The sequence below is a fragment of the Anguilla rostrata genome, chromosome 2 (genome assembly GCF_018555375.3).
Source record: "Anguilla rostrata isolate EN2019 chromosome 2, ASM1855537v3, whole genome shotgun sequence".
Lineage (NCBI taxonomy): Eukaryota > Metazoa > Chordata > Actinopteri > Anguilliformes > Anguillidae > Anguilla > Anguilla rostrata.
In genome coordinates, this window is record NC_057934.1 from 70793804 (window position 1) to 70820575 (window position 26772).

The window sequence follows — 26772 nt, forward strand, 5'->3', positions numbered from 1 at the left end:
AAGTCAGTTTCTGGACTGATCTTTTTAAATGTATTTATTTGCACACAAAAAAAGATTAAGAAGAGGACAAAAGTAAAGAAGGAAAAAGTTTTATATTTTTGTAGGGTGAGGGAAGAGATCAGAAATGGCCTTATTTCAAAATAAAAGTTTAATTAATTTCTTAATGAAGGAAATAAATCTAGACTGAGGAAAACTTGATGCTGGAGACTCGGATTTGAAAATGAAATTTGAGCGGTTTTATCAATCCACGGCTACTAGTGCAAGGTCTTGGCTGACGCGCATTCAGCAGTGATGGCTCACTTCCTGCCAGTGGCTGCTCACTTCCTGCCAGTAGCGGCTCACTTCCTACCAGTGGCAGCTCCCTTCCTGCCAGTGGCGGCTCACTTCCTGCCAGTGACAGCTCACTTCCTGCTATGGTTTCCCTTCCCATCCTTGCGGATCTTAGTGGCTCACCCGGGAATGGGCCAGAATGGCTTGGTTCTGATCCGCCTCCCTGTCTTTTGCTGATCCCATGCACACTTATCCAGGAATTTTGGTGTAGATTTTTTAAAAAAATTTTAGGTCCCAGGAAGATTAGCTGCACACTGTGTATTGCTCATGGGGATCCTAAATAAAGAAATAAAAGGTCCAACCAATTTCAGCAAGTTAACATAAATTCACTTCAGGACTTGCAGTAACGACAATAGTTTTTCACAGGACTGTTCAGTTCATGAGCTGAATGTCAGCTCCTTACCCTGATTTGACTGGAATGAAATATCTGGCACAGCCATTTTGTGCACCGGGGAATTCAAAATCCTTAATTTAGAACACTGAACATATATTTAAATAAAACATGTTGTCAAGACATGTTGCAACAATTCAAAATGTGTGGTCATATCTGGGTTTTGGGGAGTGGGAGGCAAGAGGACGTGGGGTAAAAAACTAACCCAACCTTCGGTCACGTTTGAGGGCCAGCGTCTGCCCCCCGGGCTTTCTTCCACCGCTGCACCTTCCCCAGCGAACAAAACGGTGCTTCGCCAACGTTTCACCTCAAAGACATTCGCCGTGTCAGGGCTCCAGCCCGCTAAGTTTTAGGTACTAAAGATGGTTCAGTGGAGAGACCGTTCTTACATCTGAACAGAGAAGTTTGCTTGTGTTTTTTTTTTTTAATTATTGACAAGTGCCACCACAAGTTTTCCAGCAGGGCCTACCGGGTCTGGCTAGACACAGGGAGCACTGCCAACCTTGTGGAAATCCAGCACAGTGAAAATGATGGTTTGAAACGAACGCTGATTTGAATGGTTCGCAGCACTCAGAGATTGGTCCTGCCTGGTGTCATGTGATCACAGCGTGTACCCAGAAGCAGCAGTCAATGACAGTTTTGATAATCTGTGTCACAGTGCATGCCACGCAATCGCCCTAATCAGCCCCAATAATAACAGCGCTCCGTTCGCCAGTCATTTGGCCATGTGCTTTCCCTCTGTGTCACAAAACATTACTATTAATTTTTATGTGAAGTAGGCTACTTAGTATATAAGCTATTACCGGCTTTTATTTTATTAAAAATTCATCCATGCATCCATTTCATGCAACGGTGTCCACATATATGGACAGTAAAATAACTGTTTTTTAAATGGATGTTTAACTTTTTTCGTGTGATTTTGTATGTAATTTTGAGTAATAACATATCTGAGAAATCCTGCTCTGATGTTTAATAACGTATGCATGAATGGGATATATATTATTTTTTTCTGTGTACTGTTATAGTCTTTTTATAAGTCTCCCATAATAACCTGTTACATGAAAACAGCAGTTATGATCATTTAAATTAAAGTTCTTGAAGCTCCTGCCCCGTCCAGTAATTTCGTCACGTGTAGCCTATATAACGGGCACTAGCACTTGAAACGGCGTTCGACAACAGATTTCCAGCTCACACACCAGAATACCCTTAAATACCGCCGGTATGAGGTTGAGGTACCGGTTGAGGGATGCGCGATGGCCGACCGCTTGTCTCAACGCTGTTTAGAGTCACCGAAAAACAATCCTAACTGCTTCGTCGCGGGGGCTCTTTAAGAGATTCTTGCAAAGTGCGGTCATAGGTCGGGTTTAAGGTGCCCAATTAAGGCAGTTCGGTCGCTGTGTTCGACCGTAGGTGCGAATGCCTACAGCGACTGCGTTCGGCGCTGTTGCCCTCCAACCAGTTAATTACAAAAAAAATTACCCTCTGTATATGCCCAAGAATACCTGTTCATGTGGTCGGAAATTTACTCATAGTTTGCATTAATCTGCAGCAAACTGTTGGTGCTTTAACTTCTATTGTCAACTATATTTACAATTTCCCCTAACACAACAACGAAAGGTGAATCTGTTTCTTCATTCAGTAAAATAACGCACTGGTCATTTTTACATGTGGAAAATCAATCAGCAGCTGCCTCTACTTATGAAGGCTATAGCCCAGTCAAAAACGCCAGCCCGCGGGTACTGTCCCTTTAACGAGGGCGTTTTGTAATGCAATGTGAAAGAATGTCCTTTAAAATAAATAAATAAATAAGTGCCCCGTCCCTTTAAACCTTTTTTGCCAGTTGCGTAGATCCTTCATGAATGAAACCACGTGACCAAACATCATATGACGTCTGGCTCCGGCACAAGGCAGAGAAATCAACAAGCAGAAGGCGAGGGAGTAAATTTTACAAATTACTCAGAAATAGAAGGACTTCTTTTAAAGCAACAAATAAACAAACAAACAAGAAACGACACTTAATAGCGGACACCCGGTGGTGCGAAAGCGTGTCCTCCTTGACTTCGGTGAGTCAGATCGCATTTTAATATCGAAGAGTCACGACACGTTTATTTAAAGGAGTTCTGTTAAATAGCTATTTTGCTGAGTATGCCGCGCGTGCTTTTGCGTTCCCTTCTAGTCTGCTGTGTGTGTGTAGGGTTGCTGGCAACCGACGTGCCGATATATGCGTGTGCGTGTGTGTGAGTGTATATGTGTGTGTGTGTGTGATCGAGAGAGAGAGAGAGAGAGAGAGAGAGAGAGAAGTAACTGGGCATGCTGATTCATCGGGTCATTAGCCATGCAAAGCGAAGGGCACTCCAAGATATAGAGACCGGGCGCGTTTAACAAAGACTGAGCTTACGATCTTGGGTAGCCGGGCGCTCGAAAAATCAGTCCGCGGGGGAATCCCTGCCCTGCTTCAGTTGCAGCGCAGGTGCCGCTGCTGGCGCGACTGGCGGACAGAGAAGACCACGGCACCGGCGCAGATACGGCGTAGGAGATGGCGAGAAATGTGCAAGCTAGTTAGTTATCTGGCGCGAGATACCTAGCCAGCAGGAGTTGGAGGGGAAAAAAACCTGCTGTTTCATCAGAACGGCGCGCGCTGAACAGCGTGCGTACACCCACCCTGCACGGCTGCGGTCAGGCGCTCTACCAGGACAGGTTGGCTGCCTTGTTTTCTGAAGAGGTAAGATTAGCTACATATTTCTTTCCTGCACTGGGTTCCTTTTTTAGACATTAGTGTATAACTTGGCTAAATGTCCAGACATTGTTGCGCCGATACTTAACCTTAGCGAGATAGCGGCTTACAATTATGAACCTTCAGTGACAGTTGTATTCCGTCCCTGGCTGCGAACACTAAAGCTAGCTTGTTTGCTAGCCCGTCTGCATTTGGTGTAGAAACGCAACAAACCTGGACTAGCTGTTATCACATGGCTAGCTAACTAGCCACTTGTTTAATATGCGCTATCTTTAGTAACCAAAGCGCTGACATTTCAACGGCATTTCATATTGAGAATGCCTGTTTCTGCTGTTGCTCGCCAGCTTTACAAGAGCCGCGCTCGCTTTTGTCGACTTGCTTTTTTAAATGTACAAATCGCGTGGCAAATGTACAAGCTGGCAAGCTGAATTTAACCAGTTCTCCCAATTTACCTTCAGCGTTGTTGGCATGCTGATGAATTGGAAAGGGAAAAAAAAAAAAAAAAAACAGTTTTATTTTTTTGCATTGTGCATTGAATGATTCAGGTATGGAGTGTTGGAGATGCTGATTCATCACAACGTTGAATTTTGACGTTTGCGAGTACAAGGCATGGGGTGCCATGGCAACATGGCACCAGCGGACAAAGGTCTGGTGCTAGGATAAGGATCGATGATGTTTATTAGCAGCGCGCGACCGTGTCCCGTTACCTCCGGCAGACCACCCTAGAATACCGCCGAGCAAAAAACCTGCTTTATAATAATTTACTCCGTGCATCTAAGGTGGCGTGGATGGCAGCGGACCTGTGACAAAATGTTCGGCGGGCTAAATCTGTGCGCAGTATTGAAAGGAGGGGTGGGGGGGGGGGGTCTGCTTCATGCTTCAATGTTGTGTCACTATGTTTGAAGGGTATTTCCATATCAAGTCTGAAGGCATTCAAGGATGAACTGAAAAGGAGAACTGAAACAAGGGTCTTCACCCTGGTTACAGAATGTCTTTCGAAGTGATGCTGTGGAATTTACTATCAGCTTAGAAATGTTAAATGAACCCCCCCCCCCCCCCCCCCCCCACCCCCCCAAATAAAAAATGAAATAAGATTAATGTTGACTTTTAAACGATCTAACTCTTGGCACGGTTTTGATTAGCAAACACTTACAGGTTGCTTGTTTTTGAAGAGCTTGTCTGCCATTGACAAGAGGTTTTGTTGTTATTTTATTACTTATATTTCTTGATAGCTTTCCTTTTTCTGTCACTGTTCACTGCCACAGGTAGGGAGGTGGAACAGGTACCTGTACGCTGTGGGTCTGTCTAAGGTTTCCTCACCTGGAGTCGTACACGTCCTGTAGTAAAACAGCATGGCGTTAAAGCAAATCTGATCAGGTCCCAAAAGTAGGTTACACACCTGTGGCTGCGGAGATGGCGGTGGCCCGCTGTGTTTTCACTTTCTCCATACTGGAATTTACTGCATGGGCAGTCTGCTTATTTCCCTCTCTGTCCCTGTCCCCCCCTCCCTACTCCCCACTCTCTCTGTCTTCAGCTCTCTCTCCCCCTCTCTCCCCCTCTTCCTCCCCCCATCTCACTCGCTCACGCTGTTTAATCTCAGTGAGAAGCTGACCGCTGCCACAGGGCACTATTAGCCGCTTCTTTCCCCTCCTTCTTGCTGATGCGGGGCTTGTTTTTTTTTTTTTTTTTCTTTTCTTTTTTTTCCTTTTAAAAAGACAACTGTGGGATTTGCGGGAGCGGAGGAGCGGGAGTCTTTTGTCTTGGAGGCGTTTGCCGAAGTGCTGAGGCGGGGGAAAGGCTGCTTCCCCTGGCAGACGGTGTCCTCACCTGTTACTCCCGCTCCCTCTCACCTGCGCTCCGCCGAGAGACGCCGGCGACGAGCCTCCCAGGTGTGCGTTCTGGCGCCAGCGGCCCAGGCAGCCAGTGACAGGCCAGCTCCAGCGCAGGCAGCCAATGAGAGGCCAGCTCCAGCGCAGGCAGCCAATGAGAGGCCAGCACCAGCACAGGCAGCCAATGAGAGGCCAGCACCAGCGCAGGCAGCCAATGAGAGGCCAGCACCAGCACAGGCAGCCAATGAGAGGCCAGCACCAGCGCAGGCAGCCAATGAGAGGCCAGTACTAGCGCAGGCAGCCAATGAGAGGCCAGCACCAGCGCAGGCAGCCAATGAGAGGCCAGCACTAGCGCAGGCAGCCAATGAGAGGCCAGTACCAGCACAGGCAGCCAATGTCAGGCCAGCTCCAGTGCAGGCAGCCAATGAGAGGCCAGGGCCAGCACAGGCAGCATGGAGCCAGACAGAAGCAGCCATGAGAGGCCAGCTAAGCGAGGCAGCCAAATGGCACACAGCAAGGCAGCCATGAGAGGCAGTCTAGCCAGGAGCCAATGAGGGCCGCCACAGGCGCCATGAGCAGCCTAGCACAGCCATAGAGGCTACAGCACAGCACATGTAGCAGCCCAGCGCAGCACAACCGCACAGCGCAGCATCCCACGGACAGCGAGTAAGGCACATAGCCTGGAGAGCCAAGGCCGTACAGGGCAGATGTCAGGACCCAGCAGGCGCCATAGCCAGAATAGCCAGCGTGTCGATTGAGGGTGTGGTCAGCCTGGCATAGAACAAGATCCGTTTTGAAAGTGTCAAAAGCTATTAATTGGAACGTTCTCCAACTAGTTTGCTGAGAGCTGTCACGTGCTGTATAGGTGTATTTCCCTGTTCTTTCACTGGTTGTCATGTTTCCTTAATAGATTTACCTGTAAAAATGGCCTGCCTGGTGTTCTTGCTGATATACCTCTCTGATGGGGGGGACCTGCAATAATTTCAGGACCACCGTCCAGCCTGATTGGCTCTGTGTGACTTTTATTTGGCGAGAGTTTACTATTTGAAAGAAAACTAGGATATTTAATAAAGGATTATAATTGGCATGCCAAGCTGCTATTATTCTCATGTGATTCTTACTGGAGCTTGGAGTTCCAAATTCTCGGGGGGCGTGGCTAGTTGGGGGTGAGTGGTGTATGGGGGTGATATGGGTTTTCTTAAAAGTCTTTTGAGAAGCTTAACCCAGGAAAAGTGCATTGGTTCGTCACGCAGAGCATTCACAGTGGCCGCGTTAAAAAACGGCACACTTGCCTACTATTTAGTGTACAACAATGTATACTCAATAGTAGGGAAGTGTGCTGTTTCGGACACAGCCAGTGTGTGAGGTTTTGTGAGGAGTTAGAGTTTTTCCACCCGGCACTCTTCCCCCAGGATTGTAGTTCCCCATGTCCCTTTTGAAGCATCGGCTTATTTCAAATGTCTAAGTCAGTGTTCTAGAACTAGTAGTGATTGTGACATCAGCATCAGTGTTCAGTTAAGAACTTTTTTTTTTTCAAAGCACAATTTGTGACCTCACACTTTAAAGGGTTAGCTAAATTTAAAAGGAAGTTCTCTCAGAAGCCGTAGAATGTGCCGTGTGGAAGAAGGATGTCCAAAGTGTGTGTGTGTGTGTGTGTGTGTGTGTGTGTCGGGCTGCGTCCTGTCCCAGCCTGTATTCTCTCAGACTGCCCACCCCTCCCCCGTATCTCGTGTTTCTGAGATGCAATTTACAGCTTTTTGTTATTGACCTCAGCATGGCAGAAATGGCGGGATTTGCACGGGGAGTCGTTTGGGGTTCGGGGGTCGTGTTTGAATCGGTGTGTGGGTCTGAGTTCTGGTGGGATAGGAGCTTGTGGGCGGGGTTGGTGTGGAAGGGGGTGGGTTGCATTGTCTTTGAAGCAACAGGAGCTAATGTGTGTGTGTGTGTGTGAGTGCATGCATGTGGGTGGGTGTGTGTGTGTGTGTGCATGCATGCAGTTGTGTTTGTGCGTGTGTGTGCGGGTGTGTGTGTGCGTGTGCGTGCGTGTGTGTGCGCGTGTGTGTACGTGCATGTGTGCGGGTGTGTGCGTACATGCGGGTGAGTGTGTGTGCGTGTGTGCGCGTGTGTGTGTGCGCGTGCGGATGTGTGCGTGCGTGCGTGCGGGTGTGTGTGCGTGCGTCTGTGTGTGCGTGCATGCGGGTGTGTGTGTGCGGGTGTGTGCGTGCATGCGGGTGTGTGCGTGTGTGCGGGTGTGTGTGTATATGAGTGTGTGTGCGGGTGTGTGTGTGTATATGAGTGTGTGTGTGTGTGTGTGTGTGTGTGTGGGTGTGTGTGTGTGTGTATATGAGTGTGTGTGTGCGTGTGTGTGTATATAAGTGTGTGTGTGTGTGTGTGTGTGTGCGGGTGTGTGTGTGTGTGTGGTGTGTGTGTGCGTGTGTGGTGTTTGTGTGTGTAGTGTGTGTGTGTGTGTGTGTGTGTGGTGTGTGTGTGCGGGTGTGTGGTGTGTTGGTGTGGTGTGTGTGTGTGTGTGTGTGTGTGTGTGTGTGTGTGATTGATGTGTGTGTGTGTGTGTGTGTGTGTGTGTGTGTGTGTGTGTGTGTTGGTGTGTGTGTGCGTGTGTGTGTGTGTGTGTGTGTGTGTGTGTGTGTGCGTGTGTGTGTGCGGTGTGTGTGTGTGGGTGTGTGTGTGGTGTGCTGTGGTGTGTGTGTGGTGTGTGTGTGTGTGTGTGTGTGTGTGCGGGTGTGTGTGTGTGGGTGTGTGAGTGTGTGTGTGTATGGTTGTGTGTGTGCTGTGTGTGTGTGGTGTGTGTGTGTGGGGTTGGTGTGTGTGCGGGTGTGGGTGTGTGCGGGGGGTGTGTGTGTGTATATGAGTGTGTGTGTGTGTGTGTGTGAGTGTATGCGTGTGAGGCTCTGTTGAGGGAGCTGCAGAGGGGGGTTGCAGGTTTTATTATTTCTGGTGATGATGAAACTCCCTGTAAGAGCAGCAGGTCCTGTGCTGCGGCTGCTGCAGAGGATTCGGGGGGGGGGGGGGGGTTCTTAAAGCTGCCCTCAAACTGCACCAGGCATGGAAAACAGTGGGAGCGCCTTCTCACACCCACCACACCACCTCACTACACCACCACTCAACACTCCCACTCCACACCCACACCTCCACCCCTCACTCACCACTCCTCCCATGTCTTTACTCCCACCACACCTCACTCCCCCACCTCCCATCCTCAGCCCAGAGGACAGCACCGTGTCGCCCCTCGTTCAGGCAGGCAGCCCGGTTTTGGGTTTTGGGTTTTGGGTTTTGGGTTTTGGGTTTTGGGGCGGTGTGGCGGGTCTCTCAGCCGGGCCCCCTCCCCAGTGTGCGGCTGGGTGCTGTGAGCTCCGTGGGACCCTGTGCCCCTCCGTGTCAGAGCTCAGGTCACCAGTGCTGTACTGGCGGGGCTGAGCGGGACTGTATCGCTAACCCTCCTCAGTGGATCCGCTCAGTACAGACGTGGTGCTCCCGAAATAACACCGAAAGAAAGAAAGAATGACTTAAGAATAAAAGGCAAGTTGCATTGGCCAGTTCCTTCCATCCCTCCATGTCTCCCTCCCCCTTTCTTTTTCTCTCATCGCAATCTTTCTCTTTCTGTCATTTGGTTCCATTAAGTTCCTAATTTCCTAATCTCACTTTGTCTTCTATCTCTCTCTTCCACTTCACTCACTCTCTTTCTCCTTCTTGCTCATTCTCTTTTCACACTGTCTGGCAACTGGGTTTATAAAGTTCTGTGGACTGGGGGACAGTGGCATTGAAAATGTTTTGTAATAATAATAATAATAATAATAATAATAATAATAATAATAATTAACAAAGTGATACAGCTTTGTCTCAGGCTGTCCAGTCGTTCAGTGACGACTCAGGCCAGCATGGAGTTATGCTTTTGCAGAATTGTGGGAAATGCGTGTTTGGGAGTGGGGGGAGGGAGTTGGTGTGTTGAAGAGTTTTGGAGGTTTTCGCGGTCGGAGGAAGCAGACATTTTATTTTTGTCTCCAGGTTGCATCATCTCCCCGACGGCGCGCCGCAGCCGCAGTGAATTCGCAATTCGTTTTTCCGGGTTCTTCCGCCCCGGATACAGCGAGGGACCGCAGTGCGCGGGGCGGGGCCCGCGGGCGGGAACGCCGCGTTCCCGTATTCCCGCCGTCCGGAAAAGGGGCCCGGGCCGCTGGGCTCCTCCGGCCCGGGCCCTCGCGGAAGGGCGCGGCGCGCGACCCCGCCTCTCACGCTGGAGCCGGTTCGAGCGTGAGAACAGGAAGGAAAAAGGGAGATCGCGAAAATGTGGCGTTTATTGTGCAGTAATAGCTTTTTAAACGGAAGGTTAGATTATCCCTGGTTGCAAAATCTGGACTGCGCACCCATGACCCTAAAGTACACCTCTGAGGGGTAATTCCAGCTAGTGAGAAACACATTAATAAACGTCCATGCATGATAAAGTGTACTGAACTGAATTATATACTTATAAATACACTTCCAGCGCCCTATTGGAGGTAAGTGCTTGGATGTTGATTCACTGCCAAGGCAAACATTCATTTACAGCGAACACTTTTAATGCCGTTAATGCCTGAAAAAACACGGAAGGTGGATCTTTGTCTTAAATTCTGATGATCTCATTGTAAATGAAATGTAAGTTAAACAAGAACACAGAAAAATGTAAAAATCCTTGAAGCCCACAAAAAGAAAAAAAAAGAAAAAAGAAAGCATTCAGACTGGCAGAATGCATTTACAAACACAGCCGAGCCTCGAAGAAAAGAAAGGCCCAGAGATCGGGGGGGTGGGGGGGGGGGCGGGGGGCCGGGGGCGCGTGGGGTGGCCTCTCTGTAGATTTTTGTGTCTCTCGCCAGCGCGTGGGGTGCAGTCCTGCCAGTCATCCACTAGTCCGCTCGCTCGCCCGCCCGTTCGCTCGCTCGTCCCCTCTCCGGGTCGTCCACTCGCCCACTCATCCGCTCGCTCGCCCACTCATCCGCTCGCTCGCCCACTTGTTCGCTCGCTCGTTCGCTCTATAGCCGGGTTCCTCCTGAGATTTCCTCTCACTGGGGAGTTTTCTCTCACCGCCATTTGAGGGTTTTCTCCCCACTGGGAGTTTTTTTTATTTATTTATTTTTTTACCTTGTATGATTGCTATTTTGGGGGTTCAGACCTGGTGTTTGCTCTCTTTCTTGCTCTTCTCTGCTGCTCTGTAAAGTGTATTTGTGACGGTTTTCTGTAAAAAAAAAAAAATAAATTAAAAAAAACGCTATACAATAATAATAAAATTTGACTTGGCTGAACAGCTGCAGTCAACCCGCTGGATGTTTGCTGAGGTGACGGTCAGAAGAGAAGCCCCGCCCATCCTCCCCTTTCCGTTTAGAAAATCCCCCGGAGGGTTTAAAAAAAAGCACGTCACACTTCAGAGATTTCCCATTTCAGACACATGGACCAGCGCTGGGTGGGCTGCCGGGGCCAGTGAGGCCGGCTCTCACCGTGGTTCCTTACGACACCTGTAACTCCAGAGAGACGGGGGCCCCTTCCAGGGTGGGAATCACTGACTGATGCGTTTCCACCCAACGCTGCTGAGCAGCTCCGGTGGGCCGTCTGTAATTAAGGCCCGAGCACAGGAACACTGACCATTTTAACGTTTAAACCGTGAAATGTCGGGGGGCCGAGCTGCGTGCCCTCTGCAGCTCCGGCGTTCACACAGCGCACGGCCTGTAGAAGATGAGACGTCGGCCCTCCCTGCGCTTGGAGAAATATTTTTAAAAAACGACAGTGTCACTGTCAAGGGTGTGACTGCAGGTTAAATTGGGGGGAATAGAAGGCCTGTTTCTCGTAAATGAGTGAGTGTTAAGTCCCTGCCTGTGAAGCGGTGCGGCGTAATGGTGGGGAACGCCAGTGAGCTGTGCGGAAAGCCCAGATGTTGGATCGCGGGTTCTGGTGCCGTCAGGTGGAAAGCCTTTTTATTGGCCTAATAAAAACTGTCCTAAAAACAGACTCCGGCCTTTCGATTCAGGTCGAGCTGCTCCTGACGAAGTGCCGCTGTATTGCCTCTTTTGACTGACTGGAACTGACACACTTACCGAAGGCTCGATGCATGTTATCGCATACGGGACAAGGTGGGAGAAGCATGGCGGCAATCATGTTGTGACAGACTTGTATCCACATGGGATGAATAAGTGAATAGGCTTTTAGCAGACGCAACATTCGACGCAGCATTTCACAAAGCGTCCATCTATACAGCTGGATGTCTACTGAAGCTATGCTGGGTGAACCCCTTGCTCAGGGGTACAACGGCAGTGTCCTACCCAGGAATCGAACCTGCGACCTTTAGGTTACAAGACCAGTCCCTTACCCGTTATACTGCACTGCTGCCCAGTGATGAGTGATCGCGTGGCGTTCGCTGCGCAACATAGAAATGAGCGCTGAGCAGGCGAGACGCCTCCGCCAACGCTGGGCCTCTATTGGCTGGGCCTCTATAGGCTGGGTCTCTATTGGCTGGGCCTCCATTCGCTGGGCCTCTATTGGCTGTGCCTCTATTCGCTGGGCCTCTATTCGCTGGGTCTCCATTCGCTGGGTCTCTATTGGCTGGGCCTCTATTGGCTGGGTCTCTATTGGCTGGTCTGTATTCGCTGGGTCTCTATTGGCTGGGCCTCCATTCGCTGGGTCTCTATTGGCTGGGTCTCTATTGGCTGGGCCTCCATTTGCTGGGTCTCTATTGGCTGGGCCTCTATTGTGTGGGTCTCTATTGGCTGGGCCTCTATTGGTTGGGCCTCTATTCGCTGGGCCTCTATTGGCTGGGTCTCTATTAGCTGGGCCTCTATTGGCTGGGCCTCCATTCGCTGGGTCTCTATTGGCTGGGTCTCTGTTGGCTGGGCCTCCATTGATTGGGCCTCTGTTGGCTGGGTCTCTATTGACTGGGCCTCCATTGACTGGGTCTCTATTGGCTGGGTCTCTGTTGGCTGGGTCTTTATTGGCTGGGCCTCCATTCACTGGGTCTCTATTGGCTGGGCCTCTGTTGGCTAGGCCTCTATTCGCTGGGCCTCTGTTGGCTGGGCCTCCATTTGCTGGGCCTCTATTGGCTGGGCCTCTATTTGCTGGGCCTCTGTTGGCTGGGCCTCCATTCGCTGGGTCTCTATTGGCTGGACCTCTATTCGCTGGGCCTCTGTTGGCTGGCCTCTATTCGCTGGGCCTCTGTTGGCTGGGCCTCCATTTGCTGGGCCTCTATTGGCTGGGCCTCTATTTGCTGGGCCTCTGTTGGCTGGGCCTCCATTCGCTGGGCTTTGGCTGGCCGTGGTGCCCATTAGCGCCTCGGTGTGCGGTTAGCCTCGGTGTGCGGGTTAGCGCCTCGGTGTGCGGGTTAGCGCCTCGGTGTGCAGGTTAGCGCCTCGGTGTGCGGGTTAGCGCCTCGGTGTGCGGGTTAGCGCCTCGGTGTGCGGGTTAGCACCGCGGCGTGCAGCTTAGCGCCTCGGCGTGCAGGTTAGCGCCTCGGTGTGCAGGTTAGCGCCTCGGTGTGCGGGTTAGCCACGCGGTGTGCGGGTTAGCACCTCGGCGTGCAGGTTAGCGCCTCGGTGTGCGGGTTAGCCACGCGGTGTGCAAGTTAGCGCCTCGGTGTGCGGGCTAGCGCCTCGGTGTGCGGGTTAGCGCCTCGGTGTGCGGGTTAGCGCCTCGGTGTGCGGGTTAGCGCTGCGGTGTGCGGGTTAGCGCCTCGGTGTGCGGGTTAGCGCCTCGGTGTGCGGGTTAGCGCCGCGGTGGGCGGGTTAGCCCTGCGGTGTGCGGGTTAGCGCCTCGGTGTGCGGGTTAGCGCCGCGGTGGGCAGGTTAGCACCCTGGTGTGCAGGTTAGCGCCGCGGTGTGCGGGTTAGCCCTGCGGTGTGCGGGTTAGCCCTGCGGTGTGCGGGTTAGCACCCTGGTGTGCGGGTTAGCGCCGCGGTGTGCGGGTTAGCCCTGCGGTGTGCAGGTTAGCGCCGCGCCCCTGTGTAAAGCTGTGGGAAAAACGCGCGTGGCGTTTCGACGCAGATGTCCTTGTGGCGCGTAGCCGCCAGCGCCGCTGTCCTGGTTTTATAAAAAGACGGGGGGATGATGCAGCGATCACGCCGCCACAGCCCTACTTTTAATGGGGACATTTTCTGTGCGCTTAACAGCTCGAGCCATGAAATCCCCTCCCCCAAACTGATGATAACCCCTCCCCCGAGCTGAAGATTACCCCTCCCCCGCAGCTGATGAAAACCCCTTCCCCCGAACTGAAGGTTACCCCTCCCCCCCAACTGATGAAAACCCCTCCCCCAAACATATGATAACCCCTCCCCCGAGCTGAAGATTACCCCTCCCCCCAACTGATGATAACCCTCCCCCAAACATATGATAACCCCTCCCCGCTGAAGATTACCCTCCCAACTATGATAACCCCTCCCCAAACATATGATAACCCCTCCTCCAACTGATAATAACCCCTCCCCCAAACATGATGATCCCCTCCCCCAACATTGATAACCCCTCCCCAAACATATGATATCCCCTCCCCAACATAGATAACCCCTCCCCCAACCGATGATAACCCCTCCACCAAACTGCACCTTTCTTTTTGTTCTTGCCCTGGTTCTCCCCAGTGTGGAGTGCCAGATTTTATTGTTCCCGCCTCCTGCACTGTTGATCCAGGAGAGCGCAGGCTAGCGTATGCTGTCCTCCGAAGCGTCTGATACCAGCTGCGATTTGGGCCAGCAAAAGTGCAAGTTAGAGGAACTTCTGGATGGACCATGGGGCCCATCCACACACTGGAACAGAGCCTTAACAGATACCAGACCATGGGGCCCATCCACACACTGGAACAGAGCCTTAACAGATACCACACCATGGGGCCCATCCACACACTGGAACAGAGCCTTAACAGATACCAGACCATGGGGCCCATCCACACACTGAAACAGAGCCTTAACAGATACCAGACCATGGGGCCCATCCACACATTGGAGCAGTGCCTTAACAGATACCAGACCATGGGGCACATCCACACACTGAAACAGAGCCTTAACAGATACCAGACCATAGGGCCCATCCACACTGAAACAGTGCCCTAACAGATACCAGACCATGGGGCCCATCCACACACTGGAACAGAGCCTTAACAGATACCAGACCATGGGGCCCATCCACACAATGGAACAGTGCCTTAACAGATACCAGACCATGGGGCCCATCCACACACTGGAACAGAGCCTTAACAGATACCAGACCATGGGGCCCATCCACACACTGGAACAGTGCCTTAACAGACACCAGATCATGGGGCCCATTCACACACTGGAGCAGAGCCTTAACAGATACCAAACCATGGGGCCCATCCACACACTGGAACAGAGCCTTAACAGATACCAGATCATGGGGCCCATTCACACACTGGAGCAGAGCCTTAACAGATACCAAACCATGGGGCCCATCCACACACTGGAACAGAGCCTTAACAGACACCAGATCATGGGGCCCATTCACACACTGGAGCAGAGCCTTAACAGATACCAAACCATGGGGCCCATCCACACACTGGAACAGAGCCTTAACAGATACCAGATCATGGGGCCCATTCACACACTGGAGCAGAGCCTTAACAGATACCAGACCATGGGGCTCATCCACACACTGGAACAGTGCCTTAACAGACACCAGATCATGGGGCCCATTCACACACTGGAGCAGAGCCTTAACAGATACCAAACCATGGGGCCCATCCACACACTGGAACAGAGCCTTAACAGGATGAGCCACTCAGTAATCCCACCTGAGTAGTTTTTGACACCTTGTATTGACAACTGAAATTCGCACTGCGCATTTTAATAGCACCTTTTAAAATCGTTTGCGGTGTTATTTGGGACAGGGCGAAATCGGAGGCTGACGACTTGAACGAGGGGGGAAAAAATCCTTCGCCGCACTAAAGGAAGTCAGGTGGTGTCCTCCAGGCCCTCTCAGGAGGAGGAGTTTTATACTCTTCTCCGCTGCTTACTTATTTTGCTTGTGTAGTGAAATTGTGTGCGACTCCAAAGTTATTTACCGTTGTTTTGTGCTGACCTCAGATAGTGTGGGGCTGGGGGAGGGGGAGGAGCGGTGGGGGGGGGGAGGGGGGGGGGGAGGGTCTCTGAGATTTAGTGAACTTGTCCACGTCTCTTGCGCTGTCTCCTGGGGAGGGAGAGCAAATTAACCTGCAAGGTTCTCTGCAGGAAAACCTTGCTGTGGAAAAAAAAAAAACATTAAAAAAAAAGAAATAAAAGGAGTGTGTGAGGAGAAAACCCAAACACGATCCCCTGACACCGCACTTTTTTCTGCTTGTGTTAGGAGATTCGTCATCACACAGAGACTTAGCACCTGAAATGGGAAAATGTTTTTTTCCACTTTCAATACCGCCGATCGTGTTTTCTTGCTGCCAGAAATCTGCTGAGCATTTCCAACCCTCTCCTCTTTTTTTTTTTTTTTTGTCGGTCTTATTTCGCGCTCTGGGTACCTGCCACCGCTCTCCACCCGAGTCTCTTCTTAAAATCTATTTATAAACGGACGCTGCCTCCGCCGGGTCTCTTTCCCGCCATCGCTCGCGTCTGATTTTTAATTCACAGTTAAACGCGGCGTGTGGCGCGCGCCGCTCGTTTCGATCCTTCGCTTCTCTTCGCGCAGCGCGAGAGCGCGCGTGTTGGATCAGCCAAATCCGTTCAAGGAGGGGCAGTCGCTACGGGTATCTCCCGACCTGTGCGGTGGAGAGCGGAGAGTGACGGTCACGGTGGGGGGGCGGGGGGGGTGACGAGGGTAAATACCGGGGAAGCTGGCTCCGGTTCAGCGTGTTGCAGTACGGGACGGTGTTCGTGTTTTGGAAGTGGCCCGTTTGTCGGTAGCGACCGGTCCGCAGTTCCACGCCGGCGTAGCGATGTCATGTCGGGCCAATGATGCGGCTAATTACATAATAGAGCGTGAAATGGAGGAACGGGCCCGTCTTTCCCACTCCTGGTTTGGGGGTAGATATCTGAGGAACAGGCCCGTCTTTCCCACTCCTGGTTTGGGGGTAGATATCTGAGGAACAGGCCCGTCTTTCCCACTCCTGGTTTGGGGGTAGATATCTGAGGAACAGGCCCGTCTTTCCCACTCCTGGTTGGGGTAGATTCGAGGAACAGGCCCGTCTTTCCCACTCCTGGTTTGGGGTAGATATCTGAGGAAACAGGCCCGTCTTTCCCACTCCTGGTTTGGGGGTAAATATCTGAGGAACAGGCCCGTCTTTCCCACTCCTGGTTTGGGGGTAAATATCTGAGGAACAGGCCCGTCTTTCCCACTCCTGGTTTGGGGGTAGATATCTGAGTCTTGTGAGGTGTGCAGGGCGTGAACTGCACTGCTCCGCCCAGCCGGCGGCTCGCTGAAGCTCTGTGATTGGGCGCATGGCTCGCTGAAGCTCTGTGATTGGGCGCATGGCTCGCTGAAGCTCTGTGATTGGGCGCATGGCCGCTGAAGTCTATGATTGGGCGCAGGCTCACTGAAGCTCTGTGATTGGGCGATGGCTCCTGAGCTCTGTGATTGGCACATGGCTCGCTGACAGCTCTGTGATTGGGCATGGCCGCTGAGCTCTGTGATTGGGCACATGTCGCTGAAGCTCTGTGATGGGGATGGTCGCTGAAGCTCTGTGATTGGGCGCATGGCTCGCTGAAGCTCTGTGATTGGGCGCATGGCTCGCTGAAGCTCTGTGATTGGGCGCATGGCTCGCTGAAGCTCTGTGATTGGGCGCATGGCTCGCTGAAGCTCTGTGATTGGGCGCATGGCTCGCTGAAGCTCTGTGATTGGGCGCATGGCTCGCTGAAGCTCTGTGATTGGGCGCATGGCTCGCTGAAGCTCTGTGATTGGGCGCATGGCTCGCTGAAGCTCTGTGATTGGGCGCATGGCTTGCTGAAGCTCTGTGATTGGGCGCATGGCTCGCTGAAGCTCTGTGATTGGGCGCATGGCTCGCTGAAGCTCTGTGATTGGGCGCATGGCTCGCTGAAGCTCTGTGATTGGGCGCATGGCTCGCTGAAGCTCTGTGATTGGGCGCATGGCGCGTGCGGGAGCGCTGCGCTGGCCCTGGGTCATAAGAGCGCAGTTTTGGGCGCGATAAGCTGTGCGCTCTTCCCCCTCTTACAGAGTCAACGGGTCCCTTTCATATCCTGTAGCGCACACACGCACACACGCACACACACACGCACAGTTTTTCTCTCTTAAACACACACACTCTCTCACGTATACACACATTCACACACACACACTGATTCTTTGTCTCTTTATACACACACAGTTATTCTGTCTTGAACACACTCTCTCTCACGCATACACACGCACACACACACACACACACACACACACAAACACATAGTCATTCCCTCTCTCTCTCTGTCTCACACAAACACACACACACACACACATAGTCATTCTCTTTTACACACAGACATAAAAGCGTACCGATGCCCTTTAATGGAATGGTGGTGTTGGCATGTCTCTCTCTCTCAGACACACACACACACACACACACACACGCACATTCAGGATCCATGCCTGTATCTTTGGGGGGTTGGGGTTGGGGGGGGGGTCTCTTGTTTATTGCTGTAGACTCCCCCTCCCCCCACATCTGTGAATAAGGGTGATTAATATGTAGCAGAAGGGCGTACGCAGGACACAGCTGAACAATCGCACGCTTCCTTCAGACAAAGCCACTACCTTCGAACCGCCACTCGGCCAATCGGCTGGAGCCACTACCTTAGAACCGCCAACCAGCCAATCGGCTGGAGCCGCTGCCAGAACAGCAGATCGCTAATGGTCAGCATGGGGCCCCTGAAATCCTGTCGCCTCAGCACTGGACACCCCAAATTATTTCACCCTCTCCTTAATGCACAGGAGGGACTGCAGGGAGGGGTGATGACTGTGCTTTTATTTTTTAACTTTTTTGTTCTACTTTTGCAAGTCTTTTTTTTTTTTAATTAGAAACTTGGTTTTTCTCCTCTTTTCTCCTGCCCCCCGCCAACTGTGCAGCTCTTCTGAATGTGTCGAGGATGCAGTTTCAGCACCCCACCTCTCTGTCTTCCTCTCCCTCTCTCTCTTCTCTCTTTCTTCTCCATTCCCCGCTCTCTGTCTCTCTCTCCTTCTTGCTCTCTCCCCCTTTCCTTCTCTTTCTCTCTCTTTTGCATCCCCCTGTCCCTCTCTGTCTCTTTCCCCTCCCTCCCTGTCTCTCTCTTTCTCTGTCTCTCTCCCTATCCCACCCTGTCTCTCTCTCTTTCCCCCTCTCTCTCCCCCTCCCTCTCTGTCTCTCTCTCTCTCTCTCTCTCCCTCCCCCTCCCCTCCCTCCTTCTCTCTCTCCATACTCAGCGTTTTGTTGTCCTGTGGGTGTGATGTCTGTTGTATAGGTGTTAGGCACTGAGGTGTCAGCGTTCTTCCAGGCGATTCATAAAAATTCAGCATGCGCCTGCAAAAGAATCCCCACCTGGAGCCCCTCCCCCACCCCCACCACCCTCAGTCGTACCCTTGGCCCCCATCCCTGAACCCCCACCCCCCAGCCCCCCGTCCTCAGGTCCCGTCCTTCCTGTTGTCAGGGAGGTGAGCTTGCTTAGCAGAGCTAATTCATTTTATAACTGCGAGTAAGAGGACATTGTTCTTCTCTCTGGAATACTAAAGAGATGTGGAGAGACGTTGCAATGTCACAACACAGCTTTGTGTGTGTGTGTGTGTGTGTCCAGTATTTGTATGTCGGTGTGTATGTGAGTGGTGTGTGTGTATATATGGTGTGTATCCTGTGTGTGTGTGTGTGTGTGTGTGTGTAGTGTGTATTTGTTGTCGGTGTGTGTGGTGGTGATGTGTGTATTGGTGTGCTTCTGCCTGTTTGGGTAAGTGTGTGGGGTGTGGTGATTGTGTCTATGGGTTTGCTCTGCTGCACAGTGCAGTGTCGTCTCACCTGTAGTGTACCCCAACCTGACCGTCGGTCCTACCCCCTACCACCGTCCCCCCCTCCCCATAACCACCCCCTCCTAACTACCGTCCACCCTCACCCCTACCCAGCGTCAACCGTCTACTCCATACCCACAATCCACCCTCACCCCCTACCCACCGTCCACCCCCCTCCCCATAACCACCCCCCACCTCCTAACTACCGTCCACCCTCACCCCCTACCCAGCGTCAACCGTCTACTCCATACCCACAATCCACCCCTCACCCCCTACCCACCGTCCACCCCCCTCCCCATAACCACCCCCCACCTCCTAACTACCGTCCACCCCTCACCCCCTACCCAGCGTCAACCGTCTACTCCATACCCACAATCCACCCCTCACCCCCTACCCACCGTCCACCCCCCTCCCCATAACCACCCCCCACCTCCTAACTACCGTCCACCCCTCACCCCCTACCCACTGTCCACCCCCCTCCCCATAACCACCCCCCACCCCTACCCACCATCCACCGTCCACCCCTAACCACCGTCCACCCTATTTTTGACTGATTGCCTGTGCTGGTCACCATGAACCCACAAACCGTGAATGGGCCAGAGCAGGATGGGCTCCCCCTTCGGAGTCTGCTTCCTCACAGGGTTACTTCCTGTTTGGCTCCAGGGAGTTCCTCTCTGCCACTCTCACCCCAGGGCTTGCTGGGTAGTGTGGTGCCACAGATGTTCTGTGAAGATTTAAAGGCCTTTAAAGGAGAAATTTTGGGGAACCCCTGTGTGGGCCCGGGTCCAAATTGAGTGCTGAAGCTCACAAAACAGATGCGATGTGATGGCAGCCCCAGTGTTGAGTCTCACAGTGTTTAGTTGCACACTGTGTTGAGGCACTCACAGTGTTGAATCTCATAGTGTTGAGCCTCACACAATGTGGAGCATTGCTGTGTTGAGTCTCACACAGTTTTGAGTCTCACGCAGTGTTGAGTCTCCCAGTGTTGAGTCTCACGCAGTGTTGAGTCTCCCAGTGTTGAGTCTCGCACAGTGTTGAGTCTCCCAGTGTTGAGTCTCGCACAGTGTTGAGTCTCCCAGTGTTGAGTCTCGCACAGTGTTGAGTCTCCCAGTGTTGAGTCTCACACAGTGTTGAGTCTCACGCAGTGTTGAGTCTCCCAGTGTTGAGTCTCACACAGTGTTGAGTCTCCCAGTGTTGAGTCTCACACAGTGTTGAGTCTCACACAGTGTTGAGTCTCCCAGTTTTGAGTCTCACACAGTGTTGAGTCTCCCAGTGTTGAGTCTCCCAGTGTTGAGTCTCACACAGTGTTGAGTCTCCCAGTGTTGAGTCTCACACAGTGTTGAGTCTCCCAGTTTTGAGTCTCACACAGTTTTGAGTCTCACGCAGTGTTGAGTCTCCCAGTGTTGAGTCTCCCAGTGTTGAGTCTCGCACAGTGTTGAGTCTCCCAGTTTTGAGTCTCACACAGTGTTGAGTCTCCCAGTTTTGAGTCTCACACAGTTTTGAGTCTCACGCAGTGTTGAGTCTCCCAGTGTTGAGTCTCGCACAGTGTTGAGTCTCCCAGTGTTGAGTCTCCCAGTGTTGAGTCTCCCAGTGTTGAGTCTCGCACAGTGTTGAGTCTCATAGTGTTTAGAGTCATTCAGAGCAGAAGAGCTGTTTGTAAGCGACTCCTTGATGTGGGTGTGTCTGTTCAGGTGGGAAGGTGAACGGCCTTGTGCTCTCTGGTCTTAACACCCCCGCCCCCCGCCCCCCCACCCCCGCCACCACTGGTGACCACTGCAATTGTTGCACCTTGCTGTTACCATGGTGATAGGCTGCTGCTGTGATGCAGCCCTGCAGACTGAATTCACGCACATACACACACACACACAGGAACACACACGTACATATACACACACACACACACGTACACACACACATGCAGGAAAACACACGTACACACACACACACACACACACATGCAGGAACACACATGTACACACACGCACACACACACAGATACACATACAGATGAGCACATATACACGTGTACGCGAAACTGCGTTGAGAAAAGGCTGGTGTGTAACTTTGCCCTTTCGGCTCACCTCTCCTAAATGTTTGCCTGTGTTAGATTTTTGGTGTCTCTGCAAGCAGCCCCCGCCCCCGCCCCCGCCCCCCCCGGCGGAGGAAATTATGGGTAGATGTGTTTGTTTTCACAGAACAGGCAGAAAACCACCAAGAAACCAGCAGGAAACCAGCAGGAAACAGGATGATGGAGGTTTTTGTGTTTTTAAGCTCACAGTGCCAGTTTTAAAAATGCAGCCAGGGCCATGGAGAGTGGACCGACGTTGGGTGCAGAGCTGTTGGTTAATTGGGAGTTAGTGTTAAAACTCTCTCACTGAGGGTCACTTCCGTAGCAGGGCTCTTGTGATGCCTGAGAACATGTGGCGAGCGATTTTCCTGGTTTGAGTACCCCCCAGTCTACAGCCCTGTGATGGCCTGTCTCCCCTGCAGTATAAAAGCTTTATGTGCTGTATTATAGTAAGATTATTTTTTTTTTACAGTGTCTTAAACCGTCTGCATTGTCTTGAGATGTCTTTCTTTCTTCTTCCCTCTTTCCCCTCCTCCTTCCCTCTTTCTCCCCACCCCACCCCCTCCTCATAGGCCTGCTGGTTGACGGGGGGTTAGGGTGGTATGACGACCACAAACAAGGGAAGTAAAGCCTTGAAGGTGAGCTGCTGGCCCCTCCCACCACACTGTGTCCTATAGGAGGATTCCCTGGCCCCTCCCATCACACTGTGTCCTATAGGAGGATTCCCTGGTCCCTCCCACCACTCTGTGTCCCATTGGAGAATTCACTGGCCCCTCCCATCTTTCTGTGTCCTATAGGAAGATTTGCATGTCAAGAGTAGTTTTATTTCCCTTTACACTGGACATTTACATTACAGACATCTTATCCAGAGCGACTTATACAACTACACAACACAGCATTTAAATTGCATCCATTTGTACAGCTGGATATATATACTGAATCAATGCAGGTTAAGTACCTTGCTCAAGGGAACAAGGGCAGTGGCCTACCTGGGAATTGAACCTGGGACCTTTAAGTTACACTTCTGTTGCACTAAAATTGCGTTGCTTTATTATGCCAGCTGTAGTCTGTAATAATTCACTGAATGACCTTTGATAAGTTCATCGTACAGGCATTTACTCTTACTGTACCTCTTTTTAAAAACAGAAATTAGTTCAGTCACACACACACACACACACAGCCTCCTTTATGAATCCAAAATGACTGACAGCGCAAGATGGCCTCTTGCCCCCCCCCTGTTAAGTTGCCAATGAAGAGACTTCCTTGGACTCATGTCTGTGGGAACCGGACTAATGAGCTGTGGTTTGATAAGAAGAGGCGGCTGGCACCGTGTGCTTCAGCGGAAGGGTTTGTGGCGAGCGTCACAGTGCGGGCACGGCTGAGCATTTCACCCTGGAGAGAAAGACAGGCGCGCAGGGTTAGGTAGGTTAGGCTGACATTCACGGGAGGAAGACAGGCGCGCAGGGCACACACTGGCAGATTAATCACCTTTTTGTGTTGTTATAACCTTTTTATCACTCTCATCTGCGCTGGAATAGGGGTCTGTTTTCAGAGACGGCAGAAAGTGGTAAATGCAGAGAAAAGTGGCAAACATTGGGTAAAGTGGTAAACTTTGGGTAAAAAGGTAAATATCGAGTAGTAAATGTAGTAAATGTTGAGTAAAGCAGTAAATGTTGAGTAAAGCAGCAAATGTTGAGTAAAACGGTGCATGTTTGGTAAAATAGTAAATATTGAGTAAAGCAGCAAATTTTGAGTAAAGAAGTAAATATTGAGTAAAGTGGTAAATGTTGAGTAAATTGATAAATGTAAATTGGTAATTGTAAAGTGGTAAATATTGAGTTAAATGGTAAATTTAAAGTGGTAAATGTTGAGTGAAGCAGTACATGTTGAGTAAAGTGATAGATGTAAAGAGGTCATTATTGAGTAAAGCAGTGAATGTTGATTAAAATGTTAAATGGAAAGTTGTAAATATTGAGTTAAAGGCTGATTGAGTAAAGTGATAAATGTAAAGTGGTTAAGTAAATGGTTGAATGTTGAGTAAAGTGATAGATGTATAGTGGTAAATATTGAGTTAAAGGTTGAATGTTGAGTGAAGTGATAGTTGTAAAGTGGTAAATATTGAGTTAAAGGTTGAATGTTGAATAAAGTGATAGATGTAAAGAGGTAATTATTGAGTAAAGCAGTGAATGTTGATTAAAATTTTTAATGTAAAGTTGTAAATATTGAGTTAAAGGCTGATTAAGTAAAGTGATTAAGTAAATGGTTGAATGTTGAGTAAAGTGATAGATGTAAAGTGGTAAATATGGAGTACATGGTTGGTTGAGTAAAGTGATATATTTAAAGTGGTCCATATTTAGTAAATGGTTGGTTGAGTAAAGTGATAGATGTTGAGTAAACGGCTGGTTGAGTAAAGTGATAGATGTTTAGTAAATGGTCGGTTGAGTAAAGTGATAGATGTTGAGAAAATGGTCGGTTGAGTAAAGTGATAGATGTTGAGTAAATGGTCAGTTGAATAAAGTGATAGATGTTGAGTAAACGGCTGGTTGAGTAAAGTGATAAATGTTGAGCAAATGGTCGGTTGAGTAAAGTGATAGATGTTGAGCAAATGGTCGGTTGAGTAAAGTGATAGATGTTGAGTAAACAGCTGGTTGAGTAAAGTGATAGATGTTGAGTAAACGGTCGGTTGAGTGAAGTGATAGATGTTGAGTAAATGGTCGGTTGAGTAAAGTGATAGATGTTGAGTAAACGGTCGGTTGAGTAAAGTGATAGATGTTGAGTAAACGGTTGGTTGAGTAAAGTGATAGATGTTGAGTAAACGGTTGGTTGAGTAAAGTGATAGATGTTGAGTAAACGGTTGGTTGAGTAAAGTGATAGATGTTGAGTAAACGGTTGGTTGAGTAAAGTGATAGATGTTGAGTAAACGGTTGGTTGAGTAAAGTGATAGATGTTGAGTAAAGTGATAGATGTTGAGTAAATGGTTGGTTGAATAAAGTGATAGATGTTGAGTAAACGGTTGGTTGAGTAAAGTGATAGATGTTGAGTAAATGGTTGGTTGAGTAAAGTGATAGATGTTGAGTAAACGGTCGTTGAGTAAAGTGATAGATGTTGAGTAAACGGTGGTTGAGTAAGTGATAGATGTTGAGTAAACGGTTGGTTGAGTAAAGTGATAGATGTTGAGTAAAGGTTGGTTGAGTAAAGTGATAGATGTTGAGTAAACGGTTGGGTGAGTAAAGTGAAGATGTGAGTAAACGGTTGGTTGAGTAAAGTGATAGATGTTGAGTAAAGTGATAGATGTTGAGTAAATGGTTGGTTGAATAAAGTGATAGATGTTGAGTAAACGGTTGGTTGAGTAAAGTGATAGATGTTGAGTAAATGGTTGGTTGAGTAAAGTGATAGATGTTGAGTAAACGGTTGGTTGAGTAAAGTGATAGATGTTGAGTAAACGGTTGGTTGAGTAAAGTGATAGATGTTGAGTAAATGGCTGGTTGAGTAAAGTGATAGATGTTGAGTAAACGGTTGGTTGAGTAATTCCGCGCTGGTTTTGCGGCGCAGGTGAAGCGGGAGCCGGGGGAGAATGGGACGAGCCTGACGGACGACGAGCTGGTGACCATGTCGGTGCGGGAGCTGAACCAGCACCTGCGCGGGCTGTCCAAGGAGGAGATCCTGCAGCTGAAGCAGCGGCGGCGCACGCTGAAGAACCGCGGCTACGCCGCCAGCTGCCGCGTCAAGCGCGTGACGCAGAAGGAGGAGCTGGAGAAGCAGAAGGCCGAGCTGCAGCAGGAGGTGGAGAAGCTGGCCACGGAGAACGCCAGCATGAAGGTGGAGCTGGACGCGCTGCGCTCCAAGTATGAGGCGCTGCAGAGCTTTGCCCGGACTGTGGCCCGCAGCCCCGCCGTGGCCCCCGCCCGCGGCCCCATCGCCTCCGTCATCGGGCCCCTCATCCCCGGCAAGGTGGCCGCCACCAGCGTCATCACCATCGTCAAGTCCAAAACCGACGCCAGGTCTTAGTATCGGGAGGGAGGGAGGGAGGGAAGGAGGGAGAAACAGGGAGAGAGAGAGAGAGAGAGAGGGGGGGAAAGGAAAGGGAGCATGAGAGGGAGAGAGAGAGGGAGAGAGGGAGTAAGAGTGAGAGAGAGAGAGAGGGAAAGGGAGCACGAGAGGGAGAGAGGGAGTGAAAGAGAGAGAGAGGGAGAGGGAGCAGGAGAGGGGGAGAGAGAGGGAGAAAGAGGGGGAGAGAGAGAGAGAGAAGGGGCCGGTCAGGATGAGGAAAACAAACACGATCAGTCCAATATTAATGAGAACAGGGCTAAAAATCCTGACCTTTCACCTTTTAAATGTCATAACCCTCCCCATCCCAAACTCCTGTATGACCCAAAGCCCCCCCCCCCCAAAAAAAAACAAAACACGAGACCGATGAGGAAAATCAAACAGGGCCCAGTCCTTCTTCTGGGCCTGACCGGCCATTTTGGGGAATGGTTAGATGCCCCTCCTCCCTTGCAGCACGTCCAGACAAAAAAAAAAAAAAAACCGACGCAAATGTTTGTGCTACGGTAGTTTGTTTTGTTTTGTTTCTTAGCGGTGTTGTTGGTGACATGGAGTTCAGACATGTCCCCGTTGTGTCATGTGTCACGTGTTTCTCTGATGGATATCGTGTTGGGCTCCGTGTTCTGCGTTCAGTCGTGATTTAGTCAGTGGGGGGGGGGGGGGGTGGTGTGGTCCGTCCTGGGATCCCTGGTACTGCTGCAGCCAGGGCTGACCAATCACAAAGCCGCAAGCAATCATACATGCCCACTTCTCACGCCACAGTTTAAAAACTGACGAGTTTCATGGTATTTCCCGGGGTTTTTGGTAACCATGGCGATGGAGCCTCAGTGCTGAGAAAGACCAGCGGGACAGCCGTCCCTCGTTTCCAGAAATGCAAAGACAGGAAATCAAGTGTTTTGTCCAATTTTTTTATTAATTAATCTATTTATTTATTTATTTATGTATTCTGGAGGGTTGTGTTACGAAGAACAGCATCGCAGAGGCAATAACAACATTTCTGTGCAGGATTTTAAACGAAAATGTCTTTTAGTATCAGTTCTGTTGTGGGTGTTGGTTTGGTGGCACAGCCTCACGGATTGGGGATAAACGTTGTGGCCATTTTGACTTTTCCATCTCTGCTGTCTGTTCAAAAGACGGGAATCGGGCATAAGGCAGACGGACAAAACAAAACTGAAAGGCTAAAAAAAAAATGTTTAGGTAAAAGATTTATTTATTTTTATTTTTTTACAGAAACCTTTGTGAAAGTTTTTGTTTGATTGTGTGCCCATCAGTGATACCACTTACTTCCATCATCAACAGTCTTTACTGGAATGGGGACGGGCTGATCTCATTACGTAGACGAAAGTGTGTGTTTTTCACAAGCTTAACGATACCATCGTTGGTGTGTCTATTCTAAGGGTCTTTGTCCATGTCTGAGTGTTTTGTTTTTTTGTTTTGTTTTTTTTTTTTTT

General features: G+C 50.4%; 1 protein-coding gene across 4 annotated transcripts; it reads left to right on the forward strand.

Annotated features, from left to right (window-relative positions):
• Positions 1–2583: 2583 nt before the first annotated feature.
• On the forward strand, positions 2584–26772 carry mafgb (v-maf avian musculoaponeurotic fibrosarcoma oncogene homolog Gb). 4 transcript variants are annotated; one of them, XM_064324869.1, is made up of 4 exons: positions 2584–2784; positions 3181–3443; positions 21850–21915; positions 24830–26772. In XM_064324869.1, the coding sequence occupies exons 3-4, from the start codon at positions 21880–21882 to the stop codon at positions 25283–25285; spliced, it is 492 nt and encodes a 163-aa protein (XP_064180939.1). In that variant the 5' UTR covers positions 2584–2784; positions 3181–3443; positions 21850–21879; the 3' UTR covers positions 25286–26772. The 4 variants fall into 4 exon arrangements, with proteins under 4 accessions (XP_064180939.1, XP_064180940.1, XP_064180937.1 ...); XM_064324870.1 differs by lacking the exon at positions 3181–3443 and adding an exon at positions 21405–21463; XM_064324867.1 differs by lacking the exon at positions 3181–3443.

What these genes read in the sequence shown, in the direction of transcription:
- mafgb (XM_064324869.1), top strand. Translation starts at nt 21,880, where the DNA reads ATGACGACCACAAACAAGGGAAGTAAAGCCTTGAAG. An exon ending in AGGGAAGTAAAGCCTTGAAG is followed by an intron (nt 21,916 to 24,829) that starts GTGAGCTGCTGG and finishes TTTGCGGCGCAG; the next exon opens with GTGAAGCGGGAGCCGGGGGA.